This window comes from Chiloscyllium plagiosum, unplaced genomic scaffold, assembly GCF_037043375.1.
Source record: "Chiloscyllium plagiosum isolate Xiang-an unplaced genomic scaffold, Cpla_swu_hap1 HiC_scaffold_2, whole genome shotgun sequence".
Lineage (NCBI taxonomy): Eukaryota > Metazoa > Chordata > Chondrichthyes > Orectolobiformes > Hemiscylliidae > Chiloscyllium > Chiloscyllium plagiosum.
The window spans coordinates 5,022,572-5,049,605 of record NW_028270140.1 but is presented as its reverse complement, the minus strand read 5'-3'; the positions used below and the strand labels follow the sequence as shown (position 1 = coordinate 5,049,605).

Genomic DNA, 27,034 nt, shown 5'->3' with positions numbered 1-27,034 from the left:
GAAGCATGGCATTCCAATCAGAACTCTATCAACAAACAGAGTTAGACCCCATCTACCAGCCCCTGAGAAAAGGAACAGGAAGTGACTTCACCACAGGAAATGACATCACCAACCCAAACATATAAATAGAAAGCAAGAATCTTCAGCTTTTATCTACATATTTTACTGAGATAATCAGAAAAACCTTACATTTGTAATTAACGTTGTCATTCACAAATCAATACGAGCTGACTTTAAACTAATTCCCTGCTAAGTTAGCACTAATTTTATCTTATGTTTTTGTAGAAAAACTTATCCCATAACAACATCTGACAACAAATGCCAAAGCAGGCTCAAAGGGCTGAATAGCTGGACAGCTTCTTCCCTGCTCTTAACAGACATATGAACAGACCTCTCATATTAGCATTGTCTTTCTCTGCACCTTCTCTATAGCTATAACAGTATATTCTGTCTTCTGTTCTATTATCCTGACGTACTTATAGAAGGTAGGATATGCCTGTATAGCACGCAAAACAATGCTTTTCACTTTATCTCACTACATGTGACAATAATAAATCAAATCAAATTGTGCACCAATTCTCGGTATGTCTGTAGAAATCAAAGAGAGATATTAGGTGCGGCATCACAGCAATAGCAGTTGTAGATGGAATAGCATAAAAGGATACGTTGTTGGGTGAGAAAGGGCTAGGACAATTTATATTGGGGAAGCATGAGGGGTACACTGTTGGGTGAGAGGGGGCCAGAACAATTGATACTGTTGCCAAGGAACAAAAAAAGAAAAAAGAATGCGCTGATCAGGATTTCCAAGATGGAGAGAGCACAGATTGATGATGGGCACAAGTAAGGTTCCAAACTGATGCTCTCAGTGATTACCGGAGGAAAAAGAAACACTATTACTTAAAAATAAATACACCTATGTTTTCTTCCTTTATTCTCTGCCCAACCCTTTAGCCTATTGCTGGCGACCAGACTCAGCAAGTCTCACATGTCAGCAGCAGGAAAAAGGTGTTACATTGCATCAGAAGGGTGGCATCTCAAGCTCCAAGGCAAATACAACTGTAAATAACAATCTTTATGACCATATTTTGTGTCAGAAAGCATGACAAGAGTTTTTGCCCCTCTCAATTCACAGAACTGCCCCTAACAATTAAGAAAATGCAAATAAAATTTACTTACCCAGGGTTCATTTCCAACCATGTATCTAGTTGGACTGCTTTTGGAGCATCAGCTCCCTGAAGAACTTTTCCAGTTTCAACATGAATAACTTTGACTGGCAAATCACTCATCTGGCTGCTTTCATCCAAAAGCTTAAACAAATATAAAAGTTTTATTTTATAAATACAAATCAATAAAGGGACTGCACAAACCAGATAAAACATCATTAGGAAATTTCCAATACATTTTTTCATTTTTGGGATCATGCCTGGATGCTAAAACCCATGTATTAAAGTACACTGCACTGCTGACTGATCAAAGAAATGCATACTAATTCACATAATAAATTAATTCGATTGATACATGAATGCAAACAGTTTTATTCATAACATGCTACAATGCAATTTTTTTCCCCTTCACTCCTCGGTTCAAATCCAACTCAAATTTATGCAATGTAAATTTCCTCAGTGCTACCCATTTTACAATGCAATTTCACATGTACAGCAACAGCATAAATGTCAAAAAAATGGCAGCTTTATGAACAGGATGGTAACTGTTGAGAATATTGCAGTTAAAAAAAACTTTTGAGATTGGAAAATGATGCATTCACGATAATGTATAGGAAAATCTGAAAAATAAATGATCATTCTGCCCGATCTGTGTTCAAACATTTTTCTCCTCTTTAACTAGTAATGGTCTTGTCATGACCATACACAGAATATTTACAATAACTGATCTATATCTAGGTTTAGCAACTTTAAATATGCTGCACAGGCTGTAAGTTGAACAATTGTCTAGGAATCATTTCTTGCTCCAAAATTAAGGGAGAATGTTTGTTGCACCTACAGATGTTTGATATAATATTCCTTTCCCCCAACAGATTGGCCACTGTCAGAAATAGCAGCCAAATAGCTTCCATATCATCGAAGGGAAAAAAACACTGACCCAGCTTTGAAGAAATCAAGGAAAGACTACTTCGCTAAACAGAGTCTTGATTCAGAAACGGTTGTTGCATAGGCTGGGCATGTGGCAACAAAGCAAACATCAACCTGGTGGATTTTCCTCCCTCAAATGACATCGACTGAGGTCTTGTTGTTACTCTGATTCATATTAAAATGGGCCAATATTTCTCAGCAAGAACCCTTACAATTGTGCCATCTAAAGATGTGCTGGAGAGAGATAGGTCCTCAAAAAGCTTTTTCTGTTTTGACTTCACTCGTCAAGGCAAACAAAAACAAAGTCCAATTTCAAACCATCCAATAACTTGTAATTCAGGAGTAAAGGGGCTAATTCATTGGTGATACAACTCTGACTATCTGAGGCAACGCCACAAAGTAAACAAGTGAAAAACTATGGATTTCACAAAACCTGAGGAAGATCAAAGGCACAAAGCTTGAACGTATTCTTTTTGTTTGCAGGAAACAGGACCCAGCATATGAACATTATTTTTAGTAAGCATAAATGAGCTATATTACAAATTCATCAAATTATCTTAACTTGTCCTGATAGCTGAACTAAGTCACTCAAGATTATTCATTAAATACTGCCCCATCACAGAATCACATCCAACAGCAAATGATTTGTTTTGGATTTTGGAAGTGTAGCCCAGTTGTGTAATCTGTGCTGTACCCAAGCAAGGATCAATGGAGTATGCGGTGTTAAGTTGATCAGCCAAATCAATTGGACATATATGGCTGGCGTTGTACTGGCACTGAAATTTATACTTAACTACATGATAGCTGTTTTTTGGACTGGAGGTATAGCCTGTTCATTGAAATACCACGTGAAAAGCCATTGCACAGAACAGCTTGCTCAACCTGCTGTTCACATCTTTGAGAAACTTTACTTTTCTAGCTAATTTAAGGCAAGTGAGCATTTTCATGTCTCGCATCGTTTGACAGTCTGCAAGATACTGTGTAAACAATAATTTTATAGGATAGTCAGTAACCCCAGAATGGCTTTGATAAGCTTGTTACAGGAGTCAAGCATTCAATGTGAGTAAATAACCAGAGCACTAAGACTGTTGATAAAGCCAATCTTGATAATGCATAAGGCTATCCCAAAATATACATTAACTGGTGAATATGGCTTTTCGGTGGACAGCAGTGAAGAACACATTAGTGGGTTTCTTGACTATGACATCCAGGAAAGACAGTGTTCTACCTCAAAAATGAATCGGAATACACTGTGCATAAGGAAATCCTTACAAGTAGCTGCAGATTCAAAGACTGTGAATCTATCAACCACATAGCAGAACTAGGTCAGAACTCACACAACACAGGTTATAGTCCAACAGGTTTATTTGAAATCACAAGCTTTCGGAGCGCTGCCCCTCTGTCAGGTGAAGTGCTTCCAAATAACCTGGTGTTGTGTGACTCTTGACCTTGTCCACCCCAGTCCAACAATGGCACCTCCACATCATAACTGAACTCGGCACAGGGTAGGAGTTAAGGGTTCAGTTCATTAAAAACGTGATTCTGTGATTGGGTAGAACCTGTTGGACAAGTGTTACAAACAACGTGAACAACCAATATAAGATTAAAAAAGCAAAATATGTGAATGCTGCATATCTGAAATAAAATAGGAAGTGCTGAAGACCCTGAAGAGAGTCACAGTGGACTCACAATATTGACTGTTTCCTTCTTCACAGTTGCTGCTAGACCCATTAAGTTTCTCCAGCACTTTGTTTTTATTTCCGATTTCTAGCATTTGCAGTACTCTGCAAATAATCACGGATATCTTTAAGTCAACTTGTCCAGATATTTCTGGATAGGTAGGTTTTGAACCCAGGCCTCTGGCCCAGAGATAGGATCAGTACCACTGTGTCACAATATCCCACTCAGTGAACTAATAACATGTTTCATTTTCACTGCTGATATCTTGAAATGCATAGAAGTGGATAAATCCCCAGGACCTGATCAGGTGTACCCGAGAACTCTGTGGGAAGTGATTGCTGGGCCCCTTGCTGAGATATTTGGATCATCAATAGTCACAGGTGAGGTGCTGGAAGACTGGAGGCTGGCTAACGTGGTGCCACTGTTTAAGGTGGTAAGAACAAGCCAGGGAACTATAGACTGGTGAGCCTGACGTTGACTGTGGGCAATTGTTTGGAGAGAATCCTGAGGGACAGGATGTACATGTATTTGGAAAGGCAAGGACCGATTAGGGATAGTCAACATGGCTTTATGCGTAGGGAATCATGTCTCACAAACTTGATTGAGTCTTTTGAAGAAGTAACAAAGAGGGCTGTTGAGAGTAGAGCAGTAGATGTGATCTATATGGACTTCAGTAAGGCATTCGACAAGGTTCCCCATGGGAGACTGGTGAGCAAGATCAGATCTCACGAAATACAGAAAGAACTCGCCATTTGGATACAGAACTGGCTCAAAGGTAGAAGACAGAGGGTGGTGGGGGAATGTTCAGACTGAAGACCTGTGATCAGTGGAGCGGCATAAGGATCGGTGCTAGGTCCACTACTTTTCATAATTTATATAACTGATTTGGATGTGAGCATAAGAGGTATAGTTAGGAGGTTTGCAGATGACACCAAAATTGGAGGTATAGTGGACAGCGAAGGAGGTCACCTTAGATTACAACCGATCTTGATCATGGCCAATGGGCTGAGAAGTGGCAGATGGAGTTTAATCTAGATAAATGTGAGGTGTTGCATTTTGGGACAGCAAATCTTACCATTAAATGTATAAGACCTGCTAAGGTCCAAGGGAGTGTTGCTGAACAAAGAGGCCTTGGAATGCAGGTTCATAGTTCCTTGAAAGTGGAGTTGCAGGTAGATAGGATAGTGAAGGTGGCGTTTGGTATGCTTTCCTGCATTCAATATTCTGACCAATAAAGGAGTTGGGAGGTCATGTTGCAGTTGTACAGGACATTGGTTAGGCCACTGTTGGAACATTGTGTGCAATTCTGGTCTCCTTCCTATTGGAAAGATGTTGTGAAACTTGAAAGGGTTCAGAAATGATTTACAAGAATGTTGCCAGGGTTGGAGGATTTGAGCTATAGGGAAAGGTGGAATAGGCTGGGGCTGTTTTCCCTGGAGCGTCGGAGGCTGAGAGGTAACCTTATAGAGTTTATAAAATCATGAGGGGCGTGGATGGGATAAATAGACAAAATCTTTTCCCTGGGGTGGGGGGAGTCCAGAACTAGGGGGCATAGGTTTAGGATGAGAGGGGAAAGATATAAAAGAGTCCTAACAGGCAACTTTTTCACTCAGAAGGTAGTACGTGTATAGAATGAGCTGCCAGAGGAAGTGGTGGAGGCTGGTACAATTGCAATATTTAAAAGGCATCTGGATGGGTATATGAATAGGAAGGGTTTGGAGGGATAGGGGTTAGGTGCTGACAGGTGGGACTAGATTGGGTTGGGATATCTGGTCGGTATGGACGAGTTGGACCGAAGGGACTGTTTCCGTGATGTACATTTCTATGACTCTAAGTGATAACCATTCGTTTCAAGGTCCTGTTCATTGCAAACAAAAGGAATATGTTCAAGCCTTGCACTTTTTGTGAATTACCTGGGAGTTTGGTGAGTCTATACTTCCCTATTTCTTTGTCCACAGCAATGCTTCAGTCGAAGTCAATTTGTCAACCAATAAGTACACTTTTTTCTTGCAGTATAATTTTTGTGACCGTTTGAAATTTAGCATTCTTCTGTTTATCCTGATGGCTCCAAGATTAAAAGCAATATCTAAACAAACTCCTACGGAGTGTTAGTGAACTGACAAACCAATGGCTTGCATTTCCTCTCAAAATGTCAATTTGACAACTAAACCTAAAAACGTACTTGCCTAGCCATATTAAATGTTAATATTCTATGCATTACATAAAAGCTCATTGTAAAAAGTCAGTAAGCAGAGACACAGGCAACTCACCTCTCCATCAGGAGCAAGCGTAGTACTTGCTCCTTCTGCAGCTTCTTCAGTTTTCTGTTGGTTTTGGAAAAAAAGGGATTTTTAGATGGAGATATTATAAAGAAATGCAGCATTTGATAATTTGAACCATGGGACCATAACATTTGCCTCAACGGGAACAACAGTAGGGAAACAAGCCAAACATTATTCTTACAATATTTGCTGCTATCCATTAACAATTTCAAAATAAAAATAAAAACTATAACGGCAAATGGGTGCCCATAGAACTTTACAGCTAATCAAATACTTCCGAAGTGCAGCCATTGTTGTAACATAGGAAACATGGCAGCCAAGTTTCACACAACTTCTTACAATAAGCCAATCAGAAAACCCATTAAATTGATTGAGTAATAAATATGTCACACCAAAGAGAGGTTCCCTGATATTCTTTGAGCAGTGCCATGTGATCTTTGTATGCACGTGACAAAATAACATGGCTGCAGTTTAACATTTCACTTATAAGACAGGCATCTACATCAATACAGCACTAAGTACCAGGCTAGCATACTACTTAGTCAAGGCTAATACCATATGGAGAAGAGCATTGGAAGGTAAAGAATATATCTTTGTTCTTGAAATATTCCTAGTTTGGGTTTCCCTGCAGTACTCTATTATTGTTCAAGAAGGCAGCTCACCCACCACCTTCTCAAGGGCCAGTAGTGACAAACAGTAAATCCTGACCCAGCCAGTGATGCCCACATCCCACAAGTGAATTAAAAGAAAAATCTTCCCATACACCCATCAAAAAAGGTCACATGTATGTGTTATCTGAGCTTACATAAAGAATGTATCTTGGGTGGGGAGATACAAGATGGCCACCTACTAATTCATGTTCCATTACACATCGCTGACTTCAGACAAGAAAGAGAGTAAAAGGAGAAACAATCAAGAACCAAAAAGAACAAGAATGAATGAATGAAATTGGAAAATAAAAGGAACATGGATCACTACAGCAAAAAATAAAATCAAAACTGTAGCAGATACTTTCCAAATTCCTAGGAAATCATCATCTTGCTATTTCTGTCTGAAGTCAGAGATAAAAACAGGGACAAAAATCAACTTTATACTTCAAGTTAAATGACTGCAGAAAATGGCCCATGTACACTGCATACTCGCACTGGGTTTTAACTGAAAATACAAACCTTCTTTTTCTTCTTCTTTTTCTTCTTCTCTTTCGCAGCCTGGGCAGCCTTATGTTCATAAACCAGTTTAGTAAGGCTCGCAACATACTCATCTGTTTGCTGAAGCAAGTATGCTAGACGTTTATCTTTTTTCTGGTCAATTAGTTTACGATACCCTTCTTCATCTTCTGCCTGTTTTTTGGAAAATTAAAAAGTTAATTGACAAAGCTCATGCAGCATTCACATCACACACAAAAAAACATTCAGCACATTAGGACCATGCCAGTACATATGATCCATACAAACCTTCTGCATTGAAATTTATCAAAATATACTAATTTTCCTTTCACGTTGACATTGCAAATCAATTCAACAAATCCCTGTAATACAAAGTCCACATTCTAACTGTTCCCAAAGTAAAGGAGTTTCTCCTGAAGAGTCGACTAGTGGCTATTTTGTAATCATGGCCCTAGTTTCAGTCTCCAAATGCAGTCTTCACCACAAATCCATTAAACACATTCATAATAGGACTGTTGTCAGATTATTATCCAAGCTTACTTTTCCTGAGAAAAAGCCCAAGACTATCCTCGAGGTTTAAACCTTTTGGCTCTGATATCACTCTAGTAATGTTTTTAAACCTTCAGCAATGCCTCTGTCTCCTTATGAAAATTAATCAGAATGGCTCACAATACTCTTAAGTATCATTTAACTGATATTTTATCCTAACTTGTCCATCTTTCAGTTCTGTCCCACTACAAAGGAGCTTGGTGGTTGGTATACATTTTAAAACAGCATTAGCTTTCTTTGGTCTTTTCAGTGATTGGATATCTGTGCTCCAGGTTCCACTGCTTCTGTTTACTTACCAAAAGCACGCAGCCACCATATTCATCCTGCCATAATGTATCACCTCCTCTCATCTAAACTGCAGTTCATTTGCCAAAAAACTTACATATTCATTCTGCAATGTTAATGTCATCTTGTATTCTGCAACATTCTTCCTGTGTTAACTACTCTGCAATTTGGTGCCATTCACAGATTTTGCACCTTCAGATTGTTAGTATGAATAATGAACAGCAGTTTTAACACCAAGTTTCATGGAACACCACTTCCCATCTTTTGGCAGTACAAGGAAACACCTTTGATCATGGCTCCCTTGCTTTGTTTTCAGCTTATTAAATTGCTCTGCTGCTTGTCACCTTGAAGCTAACATGTTCAGACCTCATGACAGAAGACATCTTATTAGAAGTTTTTTTCAAAATAAACTTCTTTTTACCACTATTGTATTGGTCTTGTCAATGTTGTTATTTCTACAAAAGAAGTTCAACAAATTTGGTCAAGCTTGACCTCCCTTTTGAAATCTGTGTTGGTTATTCCATTATATAATTAGCTTCAAAATGGGTGAGGAGGTCACCACAAATTCTCTGTCTGACGAGAGCTCCAAAAAGAAATGTTTGAATAAAGCATTTCATGATCTTTCCTACAATCCACATTTGGATAATTGTTTTTTGTTTAAAATTTACATTAGAATTTGATGGGGTCAGCTATTGAATTTGCCATACTTGCACTAAAATGACAGAATATTAATACAGATTAATAAAAAGCATTCACAAGTAATTATGAAAGACAGCATCCAAAATATGTATAAAGTAGATACTACAATACAATATTTAAAAAACTGTAGCCACAGATGCTTTCTAAATTTGGTCCTCAGAACTCAGCATGAGATTAGCTCTTGTTACAGCAATTAAATTCAACCCCTTTTCTGTTATCAGAACTATAGACAAACAGTTTCTGCATTTAAATGCTTATTTTACGCAAGATTTCTGCTGCTCTGAACATGTATAATTAAAGAGATTCTACTGCAACAGAATAATACAATCACCAGAAGAACTCATTAAACATTACCATCAGCCGCCTCATTCTTTCTTTCTCAATCCTTTCTGTTTCTTTCTTCTGCTCACGTTCAGTGTTGGCATGCCAAGTACCAATTGCTCTGGAAAGTTTCTGAATTTTTCCAGTAACTGAACGATGATATTCCTTGAAGTCCTTAGCATGCTGCAGTATACTATTGAGATACTCCTAAAACAAATAAATTATTGAAGAAATGTATTTAAGTGTAGTGTCAGCAAATCCCTTGATAACAACAGTATCAAAAGTTAGACGTAACCAGCAAGACCATATCAAGAGCAAATTAGAGGAATTAGCTTTTGTTTTTTCTGGTCTGGAACAAAATTGATCAGTGAACACACAATAAATGCAGACTGGCACAATTATGATGCAGTTTAGGTTTGGATCATGTTACAATTATATCATATACAACATAACGTATAGCACGAGGTCCATAAAGAGTTTCCTTTAGTACAGACTGAAATATAAACATCAGCCTGGAAACCTCAATTAATTTAAGATATCTAGATGAATGGATAAAACACCAGATCATGAGACTCATAACTATTTGCATCTTTATCGTTCCTTGTGATCAAGTTCAGATATTCAATCAAGCCATGTGCATCCTCCCTGCTCAATTACATTTATTCTATTCTCCAGAAAAAGTGTGAACATGTCATAAAAAAAGAGCCAACAGTTTAGATAGGAGGTATGAAGGGAGAAGGAAACAAAGGAGATGAATGAGAAGAGAGGGGAAAGAATGGAATGTGTGAAAAGCAAAAGAATGGAAGCAGTGAGATGAGATGTGAATTGGGATATGTGAAGTAGAAATACAACATGACCGGTTAGAAGAGACACACATTGGGACCAGCAGAAAATGGAGCCAGTACAGGGCTTCAAAGGAGAACAATGGGATGAGTGCCAAGTGACAAGGTTCCCTCTGGAGTTGCACAGCCACATGGAAGTTTGGCAATGTATCACATCGAAATAAATTATCCACTTCCAACTTCATTACAGTTCTGGGATTTCTAAACTGTAAGCTGACAATGGACCAAAAAGTAGTGCTCAGAGAAGTTTGCAATCTGCACAGTGCATTAGTTTTGAGTAAGCAAAGAATGTCACTCAGAATTCCTTACACGTCTAACAGTACTACTGGAGGACATGGTATGGAAACAGGAAAGCAAAGTCTATTAAACACTGCACCCAGAAGCAGTAACATGCAGTTTCTTAGTATTGACGTAAACAATTGTATAAAAAAGAAACCTGTCACAATTAGTGAAGATCACCACACGAAACAAAGCCAATATAAAAGAAAAACCAGTTTGCAAATCCTACTTCATAAGTACTGTGACAACATTAGCAGCAAAACTAAGGATTTGTTCTAGAGGTACTATAGGAGGTCAGATCTACATTTATGCAATCCTTAAGAGGTGATTATTAAACATTTCTTGATCTATGGTGTATACACTGTAAAACTGCATTTAACTTGGCTCCAGTTTTCAGTCTTCGTGCAACTCCTAATATCCAAAGTATCATAACTTCCACAGGTGATTTTTTTTGACCAGTGCAGAATTGATGGACTGGAGGGTCTTTTTCTGTGCTGTAGATCTTGAGGACTCTATGACAAGGGTGCCCTCACTGAAACCTGTTTCAGCCACAACTTTTCAACATTTCATAATTCATCATTCATTGTTGCTTAGCAGTTGACAATGGAACCAAAGGATAGGCACATTAAAAGTCTATCTTCATTGTATTACCAGTTTGTGGGACAATGCTATAAGGACTCGAAATTCTCAGTTTAATTTTTACCTCATATACCACAAGCGCTAGGTTGAAAATTTATTTTATGCAAATAAAGGTGGTACAGATCACACATGCATTAGAAGTATGTATTTGCAAACGTAGACAGAGACTATCTCCCTTTAAAAACCAAAAGCACTGCAGATGCTGCAAACCAGCAACAAAAACAGAAATTGCTGGAAAAACTCAGCAGGTTGTGCAGCATCTATGAAGAGAAATCAGAGTTAATAATTTGGATCGAGTGATCCTTCCTCAGAACTGCTTTACTTTCCTTTACTTACTTAACCCATACAGTTGGATCAATTATAAATTTTAAAGAAAGTAGTGAGCATACCTGGTGTTTCTGCCTGCGCTTGCGCTCTTGCTCAATCTTCTGCTGCTTCTCCAGCTTCTCGGTGATTCGAGCCTCCCTTAATGATTGCCGTTTACTACGTTTGTAGGCCTTCACATTGAGTGCTGTCTCCAGAGTGGTGTCACGTCGCATACAGGCAACCACTTCTTGCCTCAGCTGTTATTCAGGGGGAAAAGAAAATCAATTATTATCCCAGTCTTTGTTTTAAATACAGGAAAATGGCATGGAGGTAAAAGATCAAGCATGATCGAATTGAATGGCAGGGTGTGTGTATACGTGTGTTTGTCTGTGCAGTGATTGTGTGTGTATATATGTGTGTTTGTCAGTGCACTGAGTATGTGTGTATGAGTGTGTGTGTCAGTGCAGTGCTCCATGAATTGAATGGTGGATTCCTGTTTTAATGTTCCTAGATTATTTGTGATCTAGTTAGTTTTACACCTTCCCAAGTTCTCACTGGTCTGTCAGTTAGAAATATAATATCATACTTTATACAGTTGCAATCTATAACAAACAAATATAGAACCATTCTAATGCCATGGAAGACTTAAAGGTCTTAATATAAATTTGAAGATTAACTGGTTCAATATTCGGAATGTATGAAAAATAGACGTTGTACGCAAGTCAGGCCTGTAGTACAGCTTGCATTTGAAGCTGACAAGATGCTTAAATCAGTACTGGCAACTAAAGTTAAGGTTGTCAGTGTATCTGAGCTGCATTACACCAGGTCAGTCACTTGCAAGCTTAGTAACAATATGATGCACGTTAGCATTGTAAACGCTCACAATGAGTAGACTGTACCACAGCGGTTCAGCACAAGTTAGCCAAATGCCTAAACTGCACTGCAACCCCTCCAGGTTAAAGACTCATCACTACACAGACATGAGCCTAACGGTAGTGATTTGCAATGATCTGGACACATTGCCTGAACAGTTGGTGAAATTATATTGAATAAACAGTTGAAAAGGAAAAAAAAGTCAGAACAGGCAGGATTAGGTGACTTTTCCTTTACTGTATGAACACAAACCTGCCGTTGGAAGTTCAGTAGTCGAAGGGCTTTTAACTCAACAGTAGCTTTATTGCGTAAATCCGGAGGTAAGGAACCAGGTAAGTTTTCAAGCTCTTGAATACGATGAGCAATCCGAGCTTGAAGCCTTAATGAAAAGAAAAATAAAATTAAACTTGAAGTGATTCGGATTCAAGGAACATGTAGCTTAAATGATAACTAATTTTTGGAATAGATTCTATTCTCCTGAAAAAGTGTGAACATGTCACAAGAAAAGAGCTAACAGTAAAAAGATCTTGAAACTAGTATGTTCTAAAATATTTGGTACATAATTTCTTTACTACCTTGTTCATCTAAAACATCTTAGACAGAACATTTAGCATAGAAGCAGTCATTCACCTGATTAGTCCATGCTGGTGTTAATCTCTACCAAAGTACACTACTACTCCATTAGCCTCACCTCAATTATTCAGTACATCTCTGTTAACATCCATGCCCTTATCTCTTTAGTTTCCTTTTGAAAGTATTGAATATTTGCTTCAATTCTTACATATGGTAGATCAATTCACATTCAAAAGACACAACAAAAAAGAAATTTCTCATTTTTCTACTGTATTTAGCTACCTTGTGTTTATAATTGCTGTTTTAGATTCTCCCACAAGTGAATAATATCTCTAAGTCTCATAGGAGGTGGCAATGGCATAGCGGCACCATCATTGATTAATCATTCAGAGACTGAGGCTAATGTTCTGGCGACAGAGGTCTGGACCCCCAACATGGCAGATGGTGAAATCTTAATTTAGTAACAAATCTGGAGTTTAAGAAAAAAGCTGGTCTAATCGTGACCATGTAACATAGTTGACTGTAAAAGCCCATCTGGTTCATTAATGTTCTTTAGTGAAGGAAATCTGCTGAATCAGGTCTGAACTATGTTTGACTCTTAATTGCCCTCTTAAATGCCCACATCTTGTGGAAGAATAAAAACAAATCTATTCTGTCTAATAAATTATCTCCAAGGTTTCTTATTTTCTAAAGAAAAGACCGGTTTAATCTTTTCTGATCATTCTTATGGCGATCACAGGACTGGCAAGGACACTTTAAAATGATAAACTGAGGAAGCATGATTGCTATCTACATTATTAAAGCGGAATAAATAATTGAACTAATTTAGAATTCTTGCCATTGCAACAGTGTGAATTACATTAATTCAGATTATTCAGGTCAGTGGATTTCTCAAACCTGTTTATCAAGGGATAGCAGTTGGTTTTTTTCCCCAAAAAAGTATAGATCATGAGCACTGAATCATTATAAAAGTTACCAAAAATCCCAAATCTTTTAATGGTACTAGAACTATTCAAAAATGTAAACGGAGAAATTACAGTATTTTTCATTGCCAGTAAGAACAAATCTAGGCAAGCTTCCAGACAAGCAAAAAATCAGTATGAAGAGTACAACATTGAAATTATGGACAGGAATAGGTCATTCCGTCCTTCAAGCCTGCTCCACCATTCAATGTGATCATAGCTGACCATCCGACTCAGTACCCTGTTCCAGCTTTCTCCCCTTTTCTGTTTTATCTCTTCAGCCTGAAGAACCATATCTAACTCATTGAAAATATTCAATGGTTTGGCCTCAAGTGATTTCTGGGGCAGAGAATTCCACAGGCTTACTATTCTTTAGTGAAGCAATTTCTCCTCATCTCAGCCCGAAATGACCTCCCTTGTATCTTCAGACATTTACCTCTGGCTCTGTTTTCTCTGATCAATAGATTCTTCCTTCTTGCATTTACCCTGTCTAGTCTTGTTATAATTTTGTAGGTTGCTAGGAGATTCGCCTCATTTCTCCTGAACTCCAGTGGAAGGAGCCCTAACTGATTCAGTTACACTCCCGAGCTCGGTCTTATCAACCCAAATCAACCATTCTGGTAAACCTTTGATGCAGTCTCTCTACAGTCAGAGCAACACTCCTCAGATTCGATGACCAAACCTGTACACAATTCTCTAGATGTGGTCTCACCAAAGCCCAGTACTATTGAGTAAGACATCTCAACTCCTATACTTGAATCCTCTCACTAAGAAGGTCAACACATCAGCTAACTTCTTGCCACCTGTCGCACCCTGCATGTTTCCTTTTACTGACTGGTATAGATGGATATCTAGACCTTGTTGCAACTCCCCTTTTCCCAATCTATTGCCATTCAGATAATAATCTGCCTTCCTGATTTTGCTACCAAGTGGATAACCACTTATCCAGATTTTACTTCATCTACTATGAATATGCCCACTCACTTAACATGTCCAAATCACAGTGAAGCAGTTGCATCCTCCTCATAGCTCACCCTCCCATCCAGCTTTGTGCCATACCTACACAAAAACAAAACTCTGCAAAACAGCTGATTAACATGCCTAAACCAGATAATCACTCAACAAGTAGCTAACTGACACCAGTATTAACAATACAACTTACCTGTACTCACGTTCTTGAAGAATTTCAACAGGATCTAATCCCTGCGGTTTCTGGATGGGTGTTATACGGTTTTGCTTCTGATGAAGTTGGATAGTAGGTGAAGGCTGGACAACAGGCTGTTGAGACAGTGAGGCCCCAGGACCAGATGGAGTTGCTTGTACAGCCGGTGCAGGTGAAGGTCTTCCACATGTAGCCTGAGCAGGCATTTTTTGAGGTGTATTGGGAATACCCATCTCATTAACTTGACCTAAAACAATTAAATTCCAATGAGAAAATGATTAAGATATTACACAATAGATAAAGTAACCAGTCAAATTCAAATTAACTTTTGGCTTTATCTTCAATTTAGTTTAAATGTATTTGTTTTGAATTATGTCTCAATTGGTTCATCTGTTATGACAGCAAAGACTAAAAGAGAGGTGTACAGATATAGCACGAAGAGAAAGTATTTCATCTACTATCTAATGCCTATAGTAATGGAAGAATGAATGATCAGTGGATTGACTTATCTAGTTATTCCAGCCTAGGAAAATATAGTTGTAAAGTGATACAAGTATCATTTACTTCCACTTTATAACTGCATTTCCCAATATACCAAGACTAACTTGCCTTCAGCAAATAGAGTAATTAAATTCAGCAAAAATATTTTAATGGCTAAAATAAACATGGCTAATGGTAGGATAAAAATGAGAAGAATGGGAGCAGACGCAAATAGACAGATGCTTCCTAGTTAGGCTTGTCAAAATATATTTTATTTGCATTGATTGACGGTGATGAATGCTAATCTATGGAAGTGAAACAAAACAAGCCAGAGTTTCTAAAAGTAGTTACAGAAATAGAACAATTATACAACACCAAAATATACTATATCACGTATAACAGACATTCACTAAGCAGGACCATTAATAAGCATAAAACTTAGATTTTTAAATTTAGACTTTATTGTCACGTGTACTCAAGTACAAAAGTACAGCGAAAAGTGAACAGTCTGTGCTCTAATGATACCTCAGTGAATAAGCAGCATTTTTCATAATCAATTTATTAAAACCAATGATTCCAGAAGTTCATGAAACTAATCAACAGTTAAGAAACTGACTCAACAATAGTTAATTTTACATTTTAAAATGCATCAACATAATTGTGTTCTTGAATAAGTACAGAAGTTATGCAGTATGAAAATATCAGTTAATCTGGAAGATTTACTTACCCTCTGTCCAGGGTTTCGGAACATTAGTAACATGCCCTTGCATTATTTGTGAGGGCCCTACAGCCTGACCAGCCATTGAATGCATGCCCATGTCTGAAAATTAAGCAATGTACATTGAAAATATCTTACTCTAGATCTTAAACTCCAGGAAAAAAGTGCTCACTTATAAAGGAGAGCAAAATATTAAGTAACACATTTTATATCATAACCACACACAGTTAATGGAGTCAGAGATGTACAGCACGGAAACAGACCCTTCGGTCCAATCCATCCATGCTGACCTGATACCCCAACCCAATCTAATCCCACCTGCCAGTACCCAACCCATATCCCTACAAACCCTTCCTATTCATAAACCCATTTGTACCAGCCTCCACCACTTCCTCTGCAGCTCATTCCATACACGTACCACCCTCTGTGTGAAAAAGTTGTCCCTTAGGTCTCTTTAATATCTTTCCCCTCTCACCCTAAACCTATGCCCTCTAGTTCTGGACTCCCCGACCCCACGGAAAAGACTTTGTCTATTTATCCTATCCATGCCCCTCATAATTTTGTAAACCTCTATAAGGTCACCCCTCAGCTTCCGATGCTCCAGTGAAAACAGCCCCAGCCTGTTCAGCCTCTCGCTATAACTCAAATCCTCCAACCCTGGCAATATCCTTGTAAATCTTTTCTGAACATAAAATAAAAGTTTGTCAATTTTGATAAATCATACCATAATGCAATCTGCTTTTGGATAAACTGTAAATTTTAAATTAACCTACATAGGTATGGCCATCCTTGATAAGCTAATTGGTGTTGGGTAAAGGAGGGGAGAAATTAGCATGTCAGCAACTAATAGTGGCATACTTTTAAGAAATTCCTTTTTATTGTAGTCATTTTGCTCAGGTGATATTTTATTAATTGCTCTGCTTCATTGTATAGAAGGTCCCTTGGTGCATTAAGTAGCAGTTAAAGGGGTTAGGACAAAAATAATTATGTATGTACAAGTCCTTCACAGCCTTAATGTTCCCAAAACTGTTTACAGCCAATGAAAGGAGGAGCACAACCATTTAACATTTAAAAGAAAAAGCTGCACCCAATTTATACACAGCTAGATTCCACAATTATCATCAAGATACACAGTCAAACTAAAGCAAAATATTGCTGATGCTAGAAACCTGAAATTAAAAACAAAACAAAATTCTGGAAAAATTCAGCAGGTCTACTAACATCTGTGCAGAAAGAATGGGAATTAACAGTTAGAGTGCGATATACTCTTCCTCAGTTTCAATACAACCAGCATTTTTTTTAAAAAGGCAATGTTGGTTGATAGATAACTGTTGGTCAGTACACCAAGAAAACCATCACACTCTTTGAAAAAGTAACACGGGGGAGCTGCAATTTTTATAGCCACCTGGGGAAAGAGGATGGGTATGAACTGGCCTGGAAAATCAGGCACTCTGGGTCCTGACACCTAAATAATGTGGTTAGATTTCCACTGGGAGGAAGGAACTGGCAACACAACCGCTTTAACTAATTGCTACTGAATTCATTAGTATGGGAGCAACTATCAGCAATTGCAAAATGGGAAACACAAAGGGACATGTTTGGGCATAACCATCAGGAACACAGCAGGAAGCTATTAGCATTTTTGATTAGGGTGTGGAGAAATTATGTATAAAACAGGTAGAGATTTAAACTGAAGCTGCTCAAACAGCAGCATAAAGTTACCATCTTGACAGGGACTCTTGTGATACCTCTTGGCCAGAAGGCTGAGGTTCGAGTCCCACCTACTCCAAAGGTACATCATAGTACGCCTGAATAAGTTGATTAAAACCATCTAAAGCTGCTATAACTAAAGCTGAATGGACTGATTTATTTTTTAATTCTTGGGACATGGGTATTGCTGGCTGGGTCACGTTTATTGCACATCACTAATTGCTCAAAGGGCAGTTCAGAGTCAACCCTGTTATTGTGGGTCTGCAGTCACATACAGACCAGACCAGGTAAGGCTGGCAGAGTTCCTTTCCAAAAAGGATAGCAGTGAATCAGACAGGTCTTTACATCAACCAACAATTGCTACGTGGTCACCATTAATCTAACTTCTTACTCTTAATATACTTTTTAAAAAAAAAGCGAGTTTAAATTTTACCATCTACCATGGTGGGATTCAAACCCATATTCTCAAGACATTAGCCTGGGGCTCTGGATTACTAGTCCAGTGACATTACCATTACTTTCCTTAAGGAGGAAGTATTCAGATTCTTGAGAGGAGTGGGAGACTGTTATCATTCACAATCACTCTATATACCAAGCTGGCTTGGACTGGTTTAATGGGAAGTCTTTTTCCAGATGGAGGGAATAGTACAGCTCCTGCGATCACTACTGTCTAAGTCCATTCATGGCAATGTTTACCTTTTAAATCATTCCTACATGTTTAGTTTTTTTTTGGCATCTTATGTCCCTAACTGGTACCAACTGATTCCAGACTAGTTACAGGCTAACACTTTGAAAATTGCACTGTGTCACCGATGTGGTGCAGAGAGGCACCTGAAATGTTCTGGGCATGGTATATTTATTCCAGAATAAATTTCAGCCCAGGACCCTTTTTGAAACATTCAAATAGGAGGACAGACAGAGCTTCAATTTAAAAACTTATGTGAAAGACAGCACCTCTGATGATTCAATATTCCCTCAGCACTGCATACCTGTCAGTCTGGATTGCACAGATATGCACAATTAATATAATGGACTACATAGCTCAAATTCTCTATTGGAGATCACACCAAGAAACTTTCACTTCAGAGACTGGAGACCAAGTGAGCTAAAGCTAACACTCCACTGCAAAAATAATAGGAATAGCTCTAAGGCTGTGTCGAAAGAGAATCAAGTTTAGTTTAATTGGTAGCTTTACTGGTAGATCGTTAACTTTTTCCAATGAATAGAAGGTCTGACTAGTATTTAGTGTTTGTCCTTAGTGATTGTCCTGTATAAATAAAACAGGTATAAAACAAATTAGCCTGATAGCGATTTATATCCAGGCTAACTTGGGATTTAAGATATCAATAAGTGCATCTGTACACAATTTTGCAAATGCCGTTAAGATAAACCCCATCAACTGTTGGCCAAGGACAGAGTTCCATCTTTGTCTTGTTCCTCTTCCAATAAAATCAGGGGCACATTCTACCACTCAACATCTGCTTCATGGTTGTGGGCTCTGTCCAATTATCTACTTCACAGACAGACAATCATAGACATTTCTCCTCATATTAAAGAGATAATTGATTATAAACAGATTATGGCACCACTCCACAATCATGGGTATGGCCAAGGGGCAGGCTTCCATGAACCATCACTGCTGGCACAGGAATCAAACCATCATCACACCATACTCCACCCCCCCCCCCCAGCCCGGTAAATCAGCTAAGCAATTCCTGCTTGGTTATCCAAAGCAAGGCAATCTTGCTTATAAAAGAAAGTTTGCCTGTAGAGCTAAAATGTCAAGTCAATAAGTTCAAGTATAGTAATTGAGTCACTAACATCAGAACATATTTGGCAAAAGCCCTATCCAAAAACATTATAAATCTTCCCTATTAACTTACTACCCACATGCCAAACAGGCTATCAACACTAGTATATATAGATTAATCACCACTATATGAAACAAAAACAGAAGTTGCTGGAAAAGCTCAGCAGTGTCTGGCAGCATCTGTGCAGAGAAATCAAAGTTAACGTTTCAGGTCCATTGACCCTTCTTCAGAACTGTTCCTGTTCTGAAGAAGGGTCACTGGACCTGAAACATTAACTTTGATTTCTCTGCACAGATGCTGCCAGACCCTGCTGAGCTTTTCCAGCAACTTCTGTTTTTATTTCTGACTTTGGGTTTTTACTACTATATGAAGCCTAGAACAACAACAATTTTAAGATGTTAAATTGCTTAATGTTTAGGTAAGTCAGACTCTTGAATTCAAACAGTTTGACATTTGATCAGAACAATTTGAAATCTCAGCTTCAACTTAACAATCAACTGAAAGACATAACTTTACGGGTTCCTTTTAATGAATTGTAGGCTACAGAAAATGTTCTGACAGTTGCACCAAAAGGCGATAAAAGCAGAAATATATGATCCTTAACCACAACAGTTAATGGTCTAAAGAGCATTAATAATAAATTGCTGGAAAGATTAAATGACCATCAGCTATAGTTATAGTCGTAAAAAAAGTGGAGAAAACTTTTCTCAACTAGTATTGTTGAGACTTTCTACTTAAATGCAGAATTAGTGTTAAAGCCCCTTCCATGCTACAAAAACTGTGTAGAATCAAAAGCTTGCCAAGTTACATGACAAATCCAAGACGTTTAGTGCAAAGATCACAAAAACTTATTCTTCAATCAATTCAGCATTAGACATGCATTACACTCATGAACATCTTCCACGTGTTTACTGTGAATACATCTTGCCTTCCCTGTCAGTAGTCGTAACTGAATGAACACCAAGTATACAAGCTACATGGGACTGGAGTTTCTACAAAGCTGTTTCTACAAAATTAGCCAAACTAGCACAAAAAAATTTCAAGTTCAAATGGTTTGGGGGTTTTTTTTGTACTGGTGCAAAAAATGAGAGCCTAATCCCATCCATAAATAGTGTCTGAGTGAAAGAGAAAACAACATTAATGTTTTAATTTTTAAAAATAACTATTGAGATGACTTTTTTTGTGTAGCTTCTTCTACTGATTCACATTTTTGAAAACTTAAGTTATATGTGCTAGACTGACCAAAATTAGGATAAACCCAATTTCAGCTTATTAATAAAACTGCACACACTTCAAAGAACTTTTTAATGTAACTGTTTAAAATTCTGAAACATCACCAACTCAAAGCTAAAAGGTACAATGACCAAATGTGAAGTGACTTAAGCCATAAACCTGGGAAACATTGATTTGAGGTTAAAAGCTGAAACTTCAAAGAATTAGAAAAAGGTGGAAAAACAGCAAAATATGCAAACCATATGTCGACAGAAGAGTAAATGTTTTCCATGTGTTTACAACCGTAAAGCATACCTAATTCCCAACTGATTCAAGAATGAATTTTGTGACCTTTGCACCCAGTGTTATCATTTCTTATTTCGCATATACTTAAACTTAGTTTTGTCAAAATTTTCATAAAAGCTGTCAAGCCACAGCCCATTTTTGTGCTTGAAAGTTAGTGTCTATTTTGCATCAGTCTTATTGAAAGACATAGGTTAAACTGACAATGGAAATACATTACATATTTTTAATGCAGACATGCAAAGGAGATAATTGTGTCTAAATAAATCTCATGTTCATAACACTAAAACACAAAACAATGCTACATGTCTGATCTTAAATGCAACGATAACACATGTATAACTAATCACCTCAATATTTAATACCATTGGTAAATGACAATCATTAAATTGTGGGGCTCAAATCAAAGGTACACATCCTTGCAAACTGGATGATATTTCAATGTACTTGTTATTTTTTTAAAAATGCATATATCCAAATTCAGAAAAGCATGTACACCTTTTGGTAAAAACAAATACAAAGTTAAGGTATCAAAATCAATTTTCAGATGTGTATAAATATATCTACACATGAAAATGCTGCTTACAGTTACACAGAGCCTTAAAGACAACATTTTAGATATCTGGTAATATACTGAAATCTAGATTTAGAATTTGGATCAAAATCCAATTTAAAAATGTAGTAATTTTTATTTCATCTAAAAATAATGGTTGTCAACACTTCTATATAGAAAAACAAATTCCACTTTACTTAATGGAGATACTGGCACAGAGCCAAAATCAAACACAAAGAGAGATAGCAGGTCACCACAGGGAAAAATACATTGAAGGTCCAAGTAAGATTCAATAAGCCTAGTTAATTTAAACAATTAGGATTTGACCCTCCTGAAATATGCCTTTAATTACATAGTAGCAGTCATCTTTACAAGAAAAAAGTCCAATTTACATGGAGGGCAGTTTTAGGATGTTGTACATGGTGCAGTGTATTGTCTTATGGAGCTGCCAAATCCCACCAGCCATCTCTTACAGTGCCAAAGTTGTACCTCCCCTTGCAAAAGAGCTTCTTTGCTTCCCTACAGAGTGAGATTGCATCTGTCAATCATTCTTCTCTTACTATCCAGCCTCACTCAAACAGACATCACCTCAGCAAGGTCAATGTCCAAACTGGATTTCTATCCCCTTTTCTCACCCCTGCTCAGTAAAAAAGGCTTCTCTCTTCTTCACAGCCCTTGTCAATGCTTCATTTTTCAAAAATATATGTGCAGCAGTTCCAGATTGTGAATGGGTTTTGTCCATTTGCAAGTAGGAATGCAATGTTAGACTATGTAAAACAGCTGTTCATAAGTACAGGAAATGTTCACATGCTGGAACTTCAGAATTACACCCCTGGATGAGATTGCATTCATAAGTACGAGCGCACGTAAGTTAGACATTCATAAATAGGGAACCCCTGTATCCTCTTCTCTGCTCCATCTCCTCTAATTTTCATTATTTTTTCCAGAGTTACAACACAACCAAAATTGAAATCAAAGTTGATCATTGCATTCAACTATTCTTACATACTACTTGACAAACGTTACTTGGTACAGAAGGAGGTAATGAAACAAAGCAAGTTTATGCAAAAGGACCCCCCCGACCCAGAAACACATTTTCTGCTGTATTTACATATTGCAGAAACACACATTAGGAGAGTAAGGTCTACAGAAGGTTGTTGCCGATAGCCGTGGGGATTATAGTCATGAAATCCCTCACATGCAGAAAGCAGATGATCAACATATGGCTTCTCCAGGGAGTCTGCTGTTACAACAGCACAACAACAAACTTTAAGATTTTCTTTAGGGATACAAGGTGAAGGAAAGGTGGGGGTGGGGGAACTCATGACTATAAAGTGGGTCCTAGAAATCCTTCTGCTTAATAAAAGAAAAGCCTTCAGGATATGTAAACAACTGTTATCCTGTCATTTGCCAGGAGATGCATTTAGATGTTCAGAGACCTGGCAGCTTGCATCATACTGCGAATGTAAAGCAGGGAAGGTGCTGGAGCCAAGTTTAGATTATGAATTATTGTGATTTTTTTTGCTAGTTTATACGAGTGTGAATGAGGAATGCCACGATGTCTGTGTTTTGTAGAACACGAGTGCGCAGCTTTTTCTTCTTGGAGGCATACAATTGTAGAGAAAATTAAAATTGGAGCAAACGGTTAAAAGTATAAAATGACAATGAACAGAAGTAGAAAATAAAGTCAGTCAATTAATCCGAGATCCTGGTTAAAGTAGTCATAAGGATTCAGAACAAATTTATTACAGGATTGATCTCTTAGTCACTTAGTTTGATTTTTCCTTCGAAATTAACGCAATTGTTCATTTGATTCAGAAAATGAATTTTTACAGGGTCTACAATGGTATGAACATTATTGGCAATGTCTTCACAGTGTTGGTTAAAAGTAGCCATGGGCTAGCTTAAGAACATAGCACCAGTGCCAAGATGAAATTTACCTATTTTGATTGTTATTTTCTTAATAGCACTTGGTAGCATAGAACTCGAGTATTGGTGAAAAAATACATTTTGTCAAAGCTTTGTGTCTTACACACATCAGAACAATTCACTGCAAAAAACAATATTTAGACTGCATGAGAGTACTAATTGATTGGCAAGTGGGCTCTGATTGGTGGAAGTATCACCATGGATAATGCACCAATTAAAGATGATTGACTGTTAACTTCCAGATTTTGTTTAAATTTTATACCGGCTGGTTGATTCTGATTGATCAGGACATTGCCCTGAGAAGTAAACCAGTAGATGATTGTTACCTACTGGATTTTAAAAAAGACACAGTCCATATGTATGTCCTTTATGTCTGGAAAATAATGTGTTGAAGAATAAAGTCAACATTACAGGTTCAATCCCCACATCAGCTATAGTAGCTCATAGAAGTCCTGCATCCTCAACTTACTCCATGTTTGTGAAGTGGTTACCCTCATGTTAAATGTAACCATTTGGATACAATGTTTCTAGCTATTCAACATACAATTTCTGAATGACTAGGTTACCGGAAGTCAGGATTTTAACTTTTAAGACAACTAGGTACACATGCTTTTCAGTTCTATCACAGAATTCAATGTGTACTTTACTGCCTGAAAATAGACTAACAAAGTTTAAGTTTTCAAAAAATTGACAATTTATCCTTAATATATTCTTTCCATACAAATGAAATGTATACTTACTAGGTGGTCTGTTGTAAGCAATGGGAGCTACTTGCTGTTGCATACTGGGTAGTGATCGCTTCCCCTGAACAGCTAGTTGCAGATTATCTGGTAATGGTTGTCCTCTAGCAAGCATTTTGTAGGCCAGAATCTGAGCCCTCAATTGATGAAGTTGAACTGGATTGAATGGTGAAGGACCTCTGTTCTGCTGGCTCATGACCTGAGGATCTCCTTGCAACATTGGTGCAACCTGGGTTGGTGGAATCTGAGGAGGAGTAGGACCACCTGCTGACATTGGACTAGGAACGTGCTCTGGTACACTCATAGGCGATGGATGAGGAGACAGATAACCTGCATAGAAAAATGGCTTTATGTCATCAGATTTTAAACGCAAAGATTGAACATTATATTTCTGCACCATTAGCTTTAGATTATACTAGAAGATTTGTGATATATGTTTCATGGAAGTGCATCCCACAATAACCAAACTTACTTACCAGCTTCCAGTCATGAAAGAGGCAGATCACTTAGAACTTAAGAATCAATTTAGGAAACGCCAAGATTTAACCTGTTCTATTTGTTAACCATTTTAAGATTTCTGGAGGAAATAGTCCATCATCTAGGTTTTCTCAACAGGCATTTTGGGCATCTAGTTTTGTTTTCTTTTCCCATATTGCTCTATTACAATTTAATCATGACTTTAATCTTCTTGCATCTGGGTTACTCTTTCCACTTGCTTCTACCAGTTGTCCTCTTCCATCTTTCTCTCTGCATTTAATTGCTGCGTGCCATTTGCTCCTAATAATTCTGTGATTTCAACAATCATTCCCGTTATCCCAGAGCTACAGGGATCAAAAGTGTATAGCTGAAAAGATTAAGTGGGCAGGCAACAGGGCACTAAGGGAATGAAGGAGTGGGAAAATGTGGAATGACTTGAAGCCATTTCCTTTGGTGGAGAGGGGGGATTTGGAGAAAATAAAATGACCGTCAGTATTTACGTTTTTGATCATTCAATAATCATTTTCACTTTGAGCCTTAACTTTCAGGTTCACAATTAGTTAGACCCCATAAACCAAGAGCAGAAATGGTGGTGTCTACTGATGGAGCTTAGGTTGGTGTTCTGGGATATAGCTTGGATAAGGGAGTAGACAGGAACAACTAATGAGCATGACTGCAGGGCTTTTTTTAACTGAATTGTGCAAGTGCAATGTTTTCCAGGACGCGTAACTGATTCACAGAATCCCTACAGTGTGGAAGCAAGCCCCACCGATCCTCAAGAACATCTCATTCAGACACAGCCCCAGCCACCTACCCCATCCCTAAAACCCTGCATTTCCAATGGCTAACCGACACATCCCTGGACACTATGAGGAATCTTTTCAGCAGCTATATATGAAATTTGTTATATTGAAGATGAACTGGCAACATCTTTCCAAAGTTAATCCTCAATAAGTGTTACTGTCTCATATGACTAGATGTTAAAGTTCATCATACAGAACACCAGCATTTTACTCTTAAAAGCTCACTCAGCCTCAATTAAAAGCTAACAAGTCAGCCATAATGGAAAATCACGACGGGTGCACATCACATGTCCACTGTGAATGTCAAGCATATCAAACTAAAATTGGGCACTGTGACAAACAAGTACATTATGAAATTAGATACTGAAGCTTTGCTCTATTCCTCCTTCAACCTTCTGGGGATCATTTCTTTTTTAATGTGACACATTCCCACAATGATTAGACACCTAATTTTGAAAAAAAAATGTATTCAAATTTCTTTCAACAACACTCTTTAAAATCACAGCTTGTATTTTGCTAATTAATTCAAGTCAATACAGTTTTACAATTTAAATTGCATTCATAAAGAGAAAGAGTTGCATTTATTTAGCACTTCATCACAGTTCCCAGAAATGTCTCCAAGCCTTAACTTCATGTCTGAACTTTAAAACAATTTAAACAAACATAATGAATGATATATAAAATAAAATATTACTTGTGAGATAAAGCATAATTTGAGTTGGAGAAAAGGAAAATGTAGAACTTCAATCCAGTTACAAGAGGTGGGAGCAGGAGTGGAAATTATCAGAGCAGATTGTGCAAAATCACAGGATATATCATTGAAGATCTCGCCATAACAAATTACTAGTCTTAATTATTATGCATGGCAGGTCACAGCCTCTCATCAATAAGATCCAAAATCAGTAAAGGGGGGAGGGGGAAGAGGTTAAAGGAACTTCTGACTCAACACAGCCTTTGAGCAAAACAACACGATAGTTAACAGAATGGTTAAGTGAAAGCCAGACATGCTGATGTTTGGTATTATATTTATGACCACCACTAAGGTCTCTAAGTATGTAAACAAATAACCTTTAATTAAATAATGACATACACATTGAACCCTCATCTTAAAACCTTCATCCTGCAAAAAAAATGTTGGGGAATTATCCTTGACTTAGGAGGATCACTGCAAATTCCAAAAGAAAAACAAATGGGAAACAGAAAGTTAACTATTAATGAAGTGCAGAGCTATTTTATTCAAAATTAAATGGGATGAACATGTCGTTATGTTGTAGACATGTTCAAAACCAAGGTGGCTGCTAACACTGACAATTCATCAGAATATGGTATTGTAGTCATGAGTTTTCAAAACAAATTATCCTAAAGTAAGGTTACAACAGAAGCAAATCTATGGAACTTCTCACAAAAAGGTATTGGATATGCTGTTTCACAATAAAAGAAGTATTTATCCCATTTACAGCGTCACATTCAGATCAAGTTATGGTGACTGAATTAATCAAATTATAGGTTTTCCACCTTAGTTTGAGATAGTTTTGCCACAGCTTTGAGAAATAAATACTGTAATTTTGTCTGTTATTCAGAAAGAACTCA

At 37.7% G+C, this 27,034-nt stretch overlaps 1 protein-coding gene across 3 annotated transcripts in view; it reads right to left on the bottom strand.

Moving 5' to 3' along the window:
• The window catches only part of LOC122564005 (SWI/SNF related BAF chromatin remodeling complex subunit ATPase 2), a 131,306-nt gene that overhangs the window by 75,133 nt on the left and 29,139 nt on the right, over positions 1-27,034 (bottom strand). For all 3 annotated transcript variants that reach the window (XM_043718430.2, XM_043718458.2, XM_043718440.2), the window contains exons 4-12: positions 24,165-24,494; positions 15,916-16,008; positions 14,709-14,955; positions 12,264-12,390; positions 11,222-11,395; positions 9,106-9,279; positions 7,222-7,392; positions 6,041-6,094; positions 1,177-1,307 (exon numbers count right to left, since the gene is read on the bottom strand). In XM_043718430.2, the coding sequence (XP_043574365.1) occupies positions 1,177-1,307; positions 6,041-6,094; positions 7,222-7,392; positions 9,106-9,279; positions 11,222-11,395; positions 12,264-12,390; positions 14,709-14,955; positions 15,916-16,008; positions 24,165-24,494 (1,501 nt within the window). The remainder of the gene's footprint in view (positions 1-1,176; positions 1,308-6,040; positions 6,095-7,221; positions 7,393-9,105; positions 9,280-11,221; positions 11,396-12,263; positions 12,391-14,708; positions 14,956-15,915; positions 16,009-24,164; positions 24,495-27,034) is intronic.